The following is an 11,577-nucleotide window of genomic DNA, read 5'->3' on the forward strand; positions in this document are numbered from 1 at the left end:
ATTTTGAGATGTGGAATCTTTGTGTCTGTGCTGAATCATGAGCTTCTGAGCTGAACCTAATTATATTTATGTTGCATTGACTAGCAATTACTTCTTCTGTTCTAAGGGAGGAAAGAGAAGAAAAAATATTAACACGCCTAAATTACAATGAAAGGAAGTGAGTGGGATGCTAGGCTCTGATTTTTGTGGCCAGGCAGAGAAACTCATGTTTTGTCAGAAGAGGAAATTAGATGTTGTGGCCCAAGATCCTTGTGGGGGGGGGTCCCCAAGATTGGTCACAATTAGTAGCCAGCCAGCCAAGCACACACACAAAATGCACAGCCTCCTAAGGGGTAGATTCAGGCTTTGGGGGGTCCTAAAATAATATAATTTCAAAGGCCCTCTTTAAGAAAAATAATACAAAATGACAATACAAGTTAGGTAGCGGGGTCTTGGAAGGGGCCTGCGTAAGTGGGGGAACAATGAAGCTGAAGTTTCATTCGTTTTATTCTAAAGCCACCTCTAGGCCTCCTCATGTAAGAATCTGCCACTCCCATCCGCTTTTCCCTGGAGAAGGCAAATGTCAGTCTATTAAGACACAAGGGGTGCGGTTTATGAGCAGAGGCAATAAAAACCAAAGACATAAGACTGTGCCAAACGGTGACTCAAGCGGGATATGAGAGTGTCTGCAAGTATTTGAAGGGTGTCAGCGGGGGGGGGGGGGGGCGGGAAGGATTGTTCACTGTCCTGGGGTGCACAGGGAATGAGAGTGCGATTAAGTAAGTAAGAATGCATACAGAATTCATCAGGAAGCATCACTATTTTCTGATACTATGGTGTTTGTTGCATTTCCCCTGGGAAGTACTTAAGGATCAACTGAATCACCAAAAGCTGACATTGGCCACAAAAATGTGCCACAGGAAACAATCCTGGGTTCATTCTGAGCCCCAGATTCCATAAGGCTGACACACGTGTTCTATAGATTAGCGTGTGGGGAGGAGGCCAGAGGAGGGAAAAGGGAACAATCGCGAAGGGAGGAGCCACCGCCTCCACCCACATTTGCTGAGGGGTGGGGGAACACGTGACTGAAGAGGAAAAATCCAAGGAGATGGTGCCACCCAGCGTTGTGATGAAGACTGTAGCCAGGAAACCAGCAGCCGATTCCGTCATGAACTCCGGCTCCCTCCTCCCAGGGCACAGGGCGTTCTGTCACAATGAATAAAGGGTCAATTGGGTGACACGGGAATCCTGCCTGGGCACAAGCATATGTGCGTCAAGATATGCTGTTCACATCATTCTGAGAAGACTAGAGAATGTATTGGGTGACAGACGTGAGATCCAGAGGGGCTCCTCTGGCTAAACGTAGACTAATTCAAACGCTGAGGAGAGCTTGCCTTTGATTCCCTAAACTAATGGCACAAATACAAATTGGGAAAAACCTTGACTTGACTAAGGATGAATCTGGAAGAGGTGGGGGAAGGGCAGGGCAGGGAATAGAGGGTTTCATTAAATGTAAGCTTAAAATGAGTCAAACGGGTGTCATTTTAAGGTACATTCACTCCCTGGCTATATATTTTTCAGTTTCTTCAGTGTCTTACTGGTTGTTAGGTCAGAGTGATGACTTCCAAGTTCCTTACACGTGGAACCAGAAACCAGAAATCCATCCTGGGTATATACTAAGCATGTCCTAAAATTACAGATTCCTGGGCCTCACCCCAAAACTACCATGGAACCTCAGGATGAGGCCCAGGAGCATGCATCTTTTCCAAACTTTCAAAGATGGTTCCGATGCTTGGTCAGAAGGAAGAACTACTGCTCTTCAATAGAGGAGAGGCCTTTGAGGACTTTACAGCCAAGACAAATGATTATCACGGAATATAGGAAGTGTTATGAGAGAGGTGCAGGGGAACAAGGTCAGAGGAGGGAACTGCTCTTAGGGAGAAAAGAACCATTTTTGAAGAATGAGCGGCTTTGACACTGATCTTGATGAGAGGCAGGTTACCAGGTGAAAAGATAATACGTTCCTGGTGGAAGAGCATCTGCAAAGGCTTGGAGGACAAATGCCCACGGGGTGTTTAGAAAGTCACAAGCAGTTGCAGAATGTCTCCCACCCTAATCATCCCAATTAATTAGTACCATTCTTGAGAACAGAAAGAACAACTTGTGCTTCTAGGTGACCAGCAGCAGGAATATATGCAATCGACCCCTTATTCATTTGTCAGATTATTTTTTCAAGTTTTAGAAACCCTTTAAAAAAAAAAAAAATTGTCATTCCTTTGCCTGAAGATCAGGAGAGAAATGGTAGAGAGCCAAAGCATTGCTGACCCTGGAATTTCTTTCTCGCCTGTGCTACCCCATCTGAATCCTCACCCCCAACCAGCACTGACTGTCTCAGCATGCATTCCATGTGAAGGGGTGGCATTAATAATCCTCAGTAATGATGCTAACTGGAGGGTGGAGACCACCCAAGACACAATGACGCTATTTCATATCCATGGGCTGTATGAAGCCCTGACATTGCAGATATTAGGCTTATTAAAGGGATGGAAAGCCCTACACGAGGGAATGAGAATCTTTGTATTAATGGTGACCCTGTAATATTTGTGCGTCTGCCAGAAAATGAAGCCCAATCTATTCACACCAGTTACCTAGGGAATGGCAGTGAGATGGAAACTAAATCATCATTCACTTCTTAAAGAAACTTCCCTCTGTGAATGCAGGTCCTTGCTTTTCTGTGATTAATCCCAGATCCCCATTGACAAGCTCTCCTGTGTAATCTCCCAGAACAGCTGGGCCATGATTGTATTGTCAATTATTAAATGCCCACGTTCCCTGCATTTAATCATGAGGTGCTGAGAGTGGAGGGAATAGCAAGGGGTGGGGGGAGAGGGTGGGGAAGGCTAGTTTTCAATTTTTCAACATTAAACCAGAGATTTGGAGCCCAGATGGCATCCTGAGTTTCTTTCAGACAAGCCGCAAGACTCTGACCATGGCCAAGGTAACCAGCTTCCCCTACTTACTGCTCAGAACGTACACTGCATAGTTATTTTGTACCTGATTCTTTTAAGAGGTGTGCCTGTCTCATCTATTTGTTGTCTTATGTTAAGCCTATGCTAATTCCGAGGTTTTCTGTTAACCTATGTTGTTGGAAGAATTAGTGACATTTGGCACCTATGCACTTTCTAATGATCTGAATGCAAGTGTCAGGGAAGCCACTCCTTGTCCCTTTTCTAGAGCATAGAATGTCCTTGGCATGGGGCTTGTCAGCATATGCAAACATAACTTTCCTTTTGGCTGCTACTACTTCAAGACCACCTTAAGGAAACCACTGCAAAGTTAGATTTGTTCTTCCAATTCAAGAGGTATGTGGATCCTGGGGGGAGGGGGGAGGCACATTTGGGGGGAGAAATGATATACTGTATTTGATAATGAACACAATACTCTAGGTATTGAAGTTAATTCTTGAAAAGGCTCTTGAGTGGATTCCCAAATAAATTACCAAGATAATTCTTGAATGAGGCTCCGTGTGTCTATCCTTGGTGGATGCTCCTGCTGGATAGAAGGAGCCTCTTTGGGCTTCATTCCAAGCTCTATTCATCCTTTGTTTCTCAAGTCATTTATTCCTTAAGTTTGTTGTCATCTTGGTGCCACAAAGTGGTTGTCCATGGTGTGGGATTCATTATCCTAATTTCTGAATAACCTGCAGAACTTGCAGATGTGTGTAACTTGAAATGCGTTGAGGGTAGAGTTCGAACTGATGTGATGTGATGATCATAAACAAATTTCCAAGCCACAGAAGATTGAAATAAAGTTACTGAAAATGGAGAATTGCCTAAATCCTTAGTTCAACCTTTAGACAAAATCTCTCTCATCATTGATGTTTCTACCTCTCTCTCCTTCTCCCTCTCTGAAATAAATAAAAAAAAGAAACATTTTTAAAAAATGATTAATGAAGATGTTTTATCTGGAAGCTTATCCCCTATTCAGGCAACGGATATGAAGATAATTAGAAAGGGTAACTCATAGTAACAGAATAATAACTAAAACCAATACTGTTTTCATAACTAACAACAAGATAAAAACATTCATTTTTTAGACAGGCCAACATATGACTCCCATATCTGGCAATGTAAGATCTTTCTTCCTTCCAGGTGCTGTGGTTTTTCAGTCCTGACCAAGATCACTGAGAGTCTCGCACAGTCTGACAGTTCTTGGTGGATCTAATTTGTTTTGAGTGCTTAGAAAAGAAAGACCGAATTAGCAGATTGCTTTCCAGAAACTGTTTTATATGTTTTGTATATTGGTTTTTATATACATATGAATCTGGTATATTTCTTATTGCCATAAAATAATCTGTACTTTGTAGCCTGCACTGTTTTAGTCCCTGGAAAATCTAAAGAACAAACTGTTACATTTGTGAGATAAAGTTCTCTGTTAAATGTAGAAAATGTTAAGCTGGAGGTGATGAGAGAGGCAGATTAATGGGCCTTTCCCATTTAGCTATGGTTTTATTTACGTCTTTTAAACTAAGCAGATATGGGTCTGATTAATCCTGCTGTGTGAGATCCCCTGGAAAGCTCAAGATGGTTTACTTTAGGAAGCATGTCAGCAACTAAGCACAGGCTTCCTTTCCATTCAGCATGTGTTAACACAACAGTATAAACCACTCCATAACACAAAGTGCAAGATCTGTCAGGTTTAAATCTGGCTCCAAGCCACCACTCCCCAAAGTTGAAACATCTGATATTGGCCATTCTTCAACTAGCCCTTCTCTTCTCTTAGACTAAAACTAACGAGGCCAGGGGTTCCATCCAGAGCCACACAGGCCACAGGTCTTTCTGCTGCCACACACTGTGTCCCTACTGCGAGCCAGGCACTGCCCCTCCAGGTTCCCCTCCACCACCCAAGGTCACCCTGTCAGTGGCTCCATGGCCACACTTGGTGTCCAGCCTCCGTGGGCACCACGCAGCCATCTCCCATTTGATTCGTGCGTCTCGGTGGCAGTGGGTGAAAGCTGGACCCAGATAACCACCTCTCTCAGAGCCCACAGCTCCCTCTGCTCTCCAGGGGCTTCACGAGCCGCACATCCCCGTCGGTCCACTGTTTCCTTTTATCCTCACGGCCCCCAAGCCTCTATTGCACCCCACCTGGCGATCCAGTGTAACACTGGTTGATAGGACATATCCCCCTTCACTCCTCTCGGAGGAATCGATGATGCAGGGAAGAGAACACTGAAAACTCAGTTACCATAACAAATACCTCGGCAATCAGTGCCACTACCTTTCAGTGCAGACAAAACCAAAAATGATGGTCAGCGAGAGCAGTTAAAGGGCCCCCAATCTCTTTCTCAACCTGATACTCGTACGAGCCTCAGTGGCTTCATCACATTCCGACAGGTTATCGTCTGATACTTCCTCCGATCATCGTCAGTAAGCATTTTAGTATAACGAGGTCCAGCTTAAATAAAATCATCGCTATGGAGCCTACCTGGGCCACTCCTGAAGCTGACCTTCCACAGGGCTTCTTGGAGGAAACTCCCAGTGGCTGGTCATACCCAACAGGTTGGAGGAAAGGGCCCTGAGCTTAGGGGGAGCCGCAGGGAAGGGTGTCCAGGTCTCCCAGGAGGCTCTGAAATCAGGCTCTTCCTTGTTTGTCTGTTACAGATGGAGCTCCCGAAGGGCTTCTCTGGCCAATGGACATTCCTATCTGCCCTCCTCAACCTGCTATCACTCAGCCTCTCCACAACATCCCTGCTCAGCAACCAGTGGTTTGTGGGCACACAGAAGGTGCCCAAGCCCCTGTGCGGAAAAGGTCTGGCAGCCAAGTGCTTTGGCCTGCCAGTGCCCTTGGATGGGGGCAGCGGCAACACATCATCCCAGGAGGTGGTGCAGTACAGCTGGGAGGCTGGGCATGGCCGCTTCTCCTTCCATACCTTCCAGAGTGGCCTGTGGCTATCCTGTGAGGAAATTGTGGAAGAACCAGGTAGCCCCCTCGCCCCACGGCTGCCTGAATTTTCCTCCCATGGGATCGTATGCAGACAAAGAACCAGTGGGAAGTATATAACCCCACCCCCACCCCGCCGGCCTCACCCTCAAGCTCAGCATCCCCCACCTCTCTATTGTGTCTCTTCTCCTTAAGAACTGCTTTTAATAAGGTTGAAAGTCCATCTGGCTTTTCACCCCCCTGCCTGTCTAGTAGACTCGCTGGTTTAAAATAGCACTCATCTTAAAGAGTTCCATTTAGACATTCAACATTATAAGAATTTCCATCCTAGCAAACTAGAATTGCTGTTTAGAGACAAAACAAGGAGTGATGACTATTAAAGGAACAGCCCTGCCCTGCCCTGCCCAGTTGTGATGTTACATGAATAATGTCATTTCTGCAAGCCTCGATTTTCTCATCAGTGAGATGGGTCAGAGTAGATCACCGTTAAAGCCCCTTCTTCTCCACCCCCATAAAGGGTTTTCTCATTCTAAGTATCACTGTTATAATTTTTAAAGTAAAGGAACTGAAGCTCAGAGAGGGTAACTAAGACCCTGTAAGGATGCCCGGGAGAAGCTGCAGACAGACCCTCCAGGGCTCTGGTGTCCGCATGCACCAGTCACCCGTGGTCCTCAGCTTAGGAGCAACTGGACTGAGGTCACCCTCCCCCCATCCTGCTCAAAGCATTCAAAGGTCACCTGATAGCAATGTTTTTCTAAAGCCCAAAATCACGGACAATTTGCAGACTGCTGCTGCGCCTCCTGGTTTGGGCTAAGGGAAGAGCAGGAAGAGGAATATAAATGTGTATTTACATTTATATTGAAGTTATTACTGTGCCACTTAACACAGCTCCAACCCCAGTCCCTAAACAATTTAGAGCCGTTCAGACCAGTGCTACAGTGGCAGCAAATGGCATTGGTTCACAGTAGGGTCATTAACTCTTCCCAACACAGGAACGGGAACATTTCTCCCTCCTCTGGTAAACGTCATCTCCATTATCAGAAATTGAGAAATTAATTTTGCATCACTCTTGTGTACGCCATTCATTCATCCACGCATTCTTAATTGCTTTCAAAGAGACATTTACTGCCTGCCTACTATGTGCTGGACAGGCACTGCATCACAACAAATGGAGTGGTGCAGGGTATGGGACTGGGGAAAGATTTCCTCCCAATTGTTCAAGGAAGTACCTCTTAAGAAGCTCACCCTTGTCTATTTTAGGGGAGAAATGCCGAAGTTTCTTTGAACTCGCACCACCAACCAAGAGAGGTGAGAAAGGACTACTGGAATTTGCCACGTTGCAAGGCCCACGTCACCCCACTCTCCGATTTGGAGGGAAGCGGTTAATGGAGAAGGCTTTCCTCCCCCACCCTCCCTTGGGGCTTGTGGCAAGTACGTGGGTTTGGTAACAAATTCAGTTGCCATTGAGTTTTGGGGCTTTTCTGGATCAAAATCATACTGTGATCTCCAGCTTTTCTCTTCTTCCCAGCCCCACAGGGTGACACAAATTTCTTCTAGAGGCTGACTTTCATTCATATGCAGGAATGCCAGAAAAAAAAGAAAAACAGCAGGGACAAATAAAGTTCATAGAGCGAAAACCACCATAGCTCTAACCTACTCTTGTTGCCAAGTAACCAAGCTGAAAAGCTTGTTTTTTCTCCAAAAAGAATTTTTATTTTATTTTTGGAAAATAGAAGGAAGGGGGGAAGGAGGCAGGGAGGGAGAAAACAAAACTGATTGCCCAAAATTAGGTAAGAAAAAAGAGAAACAAAAATGATAAATAGCAAAGCCATATCCCTGCAAGATTTGGATGACTTCTCAAATCTCTCTAAAAGTACTTAGTCAATCAAATTTACTTGATTATATATTGGGCACTGAGCAGAGTGAGAGCTGTGGGGTGACAGCAAAGAACCCCAAATTAAGGAATGTTCCCAGCTGGTTTCAGCTTTGTCTCACCCTCCCCTTCTCTGATGCTGCGAGGGTTTTCTCTCCAAATAGGGATAATCTAATTTCTCATCTAATTGTTCGCCGTCAGTTATCTAACTGGCAGGGTGGGGGTGCTGCTCCCTCCGCTTTCTGACAGAGATCCTATGGTTATCAATGGGAGCCCACTTTGCCTACGTTCGACTTGAACTCATCAGTCTCCTCCTGCTACTAACGGACCTGCTGTTCACCGGGAACCCTGGCTGTGGGCTCAGGCTGAGCGCTTTCGCTGCTATTGCCTCTGTCCTATCAGGTGAGTGCCCTCAAAGCTAGAGAGGGTGGGTGTCCTCTGCCGCCTCTGAAACACCAGCTGGCAGGCTGGAGACGGTCATGAGGGGAGGAACCCAAAGGCAGCATGAAGAATGGAGGTATGAGATACATCGCAGGCATCTTTCATTTTAAATCGAGATAACGTGAAATGTTATATTAGATCTTTATGTACTTTGTACATAAAGGCTTATCTCTAGCTTCATTTTCTTTGCAAATTTCCCAATATATAAATAAGTTTGGTTTACTTTTCAATTATGACATACACACAGCTTTTCGAGACTGTTGGCTGAAGTAAGAGATGCACACGTAAGATGAAGAATTAAGCCCACACGGGGGTAGGGGTGGGGAGAAGGGAAAGGGCCCGCGGCCCTGAGTGCAGCATTGACGCCAGCGTTCCCCAGAGCTGTCAGCCTGAAGTCTGGCGCAGCCTTGGCATATATGCATTCAGGAAGTCCCCGACAGATGAGTTTCCTGGAAACCTGGCGGTACCTGATACACAGTGAGAAGGCTGCTCTGAAGTCAGGTTTTCTTGTAGATGGCAATGTCAGCCTTTCTCTAAAGGTGCTGCCACCCTGTTTCCTCCGTAGGCCTTCTGGGGATGGTGGCGCATATGATGCATTCACAAGTTTTCCAGGAAACTGCCAACTTGGGTCCAGAAGACTGGAGGCCACACGCTTGGAATTACGGCTGGGCCTTCTCGTAAGTGCTCACCATCATCTCCTGAACCCTGGCACCTCCCCCAGGCAGCCTTCATTAGATTCGTGTTCTTCTGCCTTCCCTTCATGCCTCATCCCAGAAGCCTGTCAGTCAAACGGGGGTTTGGACCATCAGGCTACACCCCTCCTTCCCCCACCTTCTGAACAGGTAGAGAGGGTTCCTCTAGCTTGTTTTGTGAACAGAGGCTGTTGTCTTGTGCAATTTTTCTGCTGGTACAACTGTAGCAATTGCTTCTTTGCCTGATAAGTATGTTGCCCTTGGGAAATGAGATTGATTTTGTATGGCTTGTGGGAATGATGCTCTATATTTTATATTTTATGATTCAGGATATGGGAGGACAGAGAAATAGGGCATTAGCCTTGAAATTTGGATTGACTTCCACTCTCTGTGACTGGCTTACTCTTCTCCTATATCCATTCTTATTCCACCAACTGTGTTTGAAATAAAACTTCCCCTAAGGTAATTCTCCAACCCTTAAAAAACTAAGGAGTCAGTGATCTGAGATTTCTATTTAACAAAGAGAAGCAGCAGCCATGACAAAACAAATATGGTCCAGGTAAACATGCCCTTTGTTTAGGAGCCCCTCACTTTCTCCCTCAAGGCACACGCTCTCTTCAGTGCATAGGGGCAACCGGAACTTACATTCGCTCTCTGGATAAGTGCCAAGTACTTGAACAGTGCTGAAAAAATGCAGCAGCGACTCCTTTCCATGCTGAAGTAGGTGATATGGAAAGCTCCACCTTTCTTACAGGATCCTGTCCCTCTCTCATGGTATAATATGTGCTATTTGATTCAGGCTGGGTCTTTGGTCTGCTCCTCCAACCACCATATCAGTTTCGCTCATTTCCCAGACTGATCATTTCTCACCTTTTACTTGTCTTCAAGCTATTCCTTCAGCAGCAGACAGGAACACGTAGTACCAGCATGTGGCCTGGCTTTAACGATCACTTGGCCTCATGAAGTCCCTCACTAACCTCACACAACTTCCTGTTTCCTGGGCTACCCAGAATTACGGAGAGATTTAGGGGTCCTAAGTTTTTAGGACTGTTTTTGATAAAGTTTCCTGGTGTCTTTTCTTCTTTGTTGAACCCATTCAGCTTCTCTTAATCTCTAGCTTCTCTTCCATCCATTATAAACTCACTTAAGCTGAGAACCACGTGGTTTTCATAATAGGCAAATTCCACTAGTGCAACCTGTGATACCAAGTGCTTCCTGAACGGCCTTCAGAGACCCGAATCTGTGGGCCCTTAAAACCGCTAAGCTCAAAACAAGGGAAGATGGAGGAGGGATGATCACTCCAGCATCTGAAGGAAGGAAAATCTTTGGCAGTGTGTGGGAGGGGGCAGGGAGTTATAACATTGGGCTATGTCCACTATATACAACCAAACTGTAGTCTACGGAATCCTGGAGATTATACAGGGTAACTGCAGCTTGAGAAACAGTAGTCAAAAAAGTTGTGTGTGTTTATATATAAAAACTAGGCACACCAAGTATAAAAGAGCACAGCAGTAATAAGCAGTCAATTCAGTGGAAACGAATCCGCTAAACTCCTAATCTGCCTTCAATACTACATGTGTCATTCTTTTACTATGAAACATCCAGAATGTACCCCACTAAGAAGTACCAAATTAAGTCCTCTTGCCCACAGTTCCTTCCCTGAAACACAGTGCAAGATCACACAGCCCCTAAATCCCAAGGAGGATTCAGCCTAGTTTACTAGTAGGAAGGGATCACTGCATCTTTCTTTCAAACCTGTGAGGAAGATTCTAATTTTTTTTTTGTATGTCTGTCCCTAGCACGGCCTGGGTTTCCTTCACGTGCTGCATGGCATCAGCTGTCACCACCTTCAACACATACACCAAGCTGGTGCTGGAATTCAAGTGCAGGCACAGTAGGAGCTTCAAAGGAAACCCGAGCTGCCTGCCCCGTTACCACCAGTGTTTCCTTCCACAGCTGTCAGGTGCAGCCCACCTGGGGGGTCCTTTGACCAGCTGCCACCAGTGCCACAGCCCATCCGCTCTGTCTCTGAAGGAGCTGACTTCTACGCAGAGCTAGACAACAAGGGATTCCAACAAGGCACCAGCCAGGGGCTAAAGGAAGAGCTGCCTGCGTCATCTGTAGAACAGTGTTAGGAGTAAGTGGGTTTGGAGAGCAAGGCTGAGCCCAACCTTACATGTTATCAACACGTGCTTAAGCCAAAGTCTGTTTCTTGAGCATGGTTTTTAGAGGTTAAGAAAAAGGGTATGTTAAAGTCCAAGTCCCAGGGGGGTTGCCTGGATGGCACCGCTCCCTTTCCCTTCACAACTCTGTCTCCTTTCACCGTCTCCCATATCTCACATGTTCAGAATTCCCTTTTCTCCTTTACTGATTGCTTTTTATGTGCTGAATTCTGGGGCTAAGCACTGGAAATAGAGAGGAGTAAAATGCAGTTCTGCCCGTTAGGGGCTTATAACCTGGTCATCTGTCTGGGATTTGTAGAAATGGAGGTGGGAAAATCAGCAGCCAATGACTGTGGCTCAATTTTCCATGGTGCACTTGGATTTCCTAAAGTCACAGAAGGGAAGACAAAGGCGCTCCTAGGAGCTCTGATATGCAGATGTCCCTCACATTGCCTATTACAGGTTCTGCATCCGCACAGTGGACATT

The 11,577-nt window shown here is 45.8% G+C and overlaps 1 protein-coding gene across 1 annotated transcript; it reads left to right on the forward strand.

Annotated features, from left to right (window-relative positions):
* Positions 1-2,925: 2,925 nt before the first annotated feature.
* GSG1 (germ cell associated 1) lies at positions 2,926-11,063 on the forward strand (the record flags this gene model as incomplete). The annotated part of the gene is given in 7 exon segments (XM_081127679.1): positions 2,926-2,977; positions 5,643-5,961; positions 7,183-7,353; positions 8,045-8,197; positions 8,802-8,913; positions 10,728-10,936; positions 10,939-11,063. Coding segments are annotated over 7 exon segments (1,098 nt in total). The 5' UTR covers positions 2,926-2,968.
* Positions 11,064-11,577: the final 514 nt, after the last annotated feature.

Source organism: Miniopterus schreibersii (assembly GCF_964146895.1).
Source record: "Miniopterus schreibersii genome assembly, chromosome: 2".
Classification (NCBI taxonomy): Eukaryota; Metazoa; Chordata; class Mammalia; order Chiroptera; family Miniopteridae; genus Miniopterus; species Miniopterus schreibersii.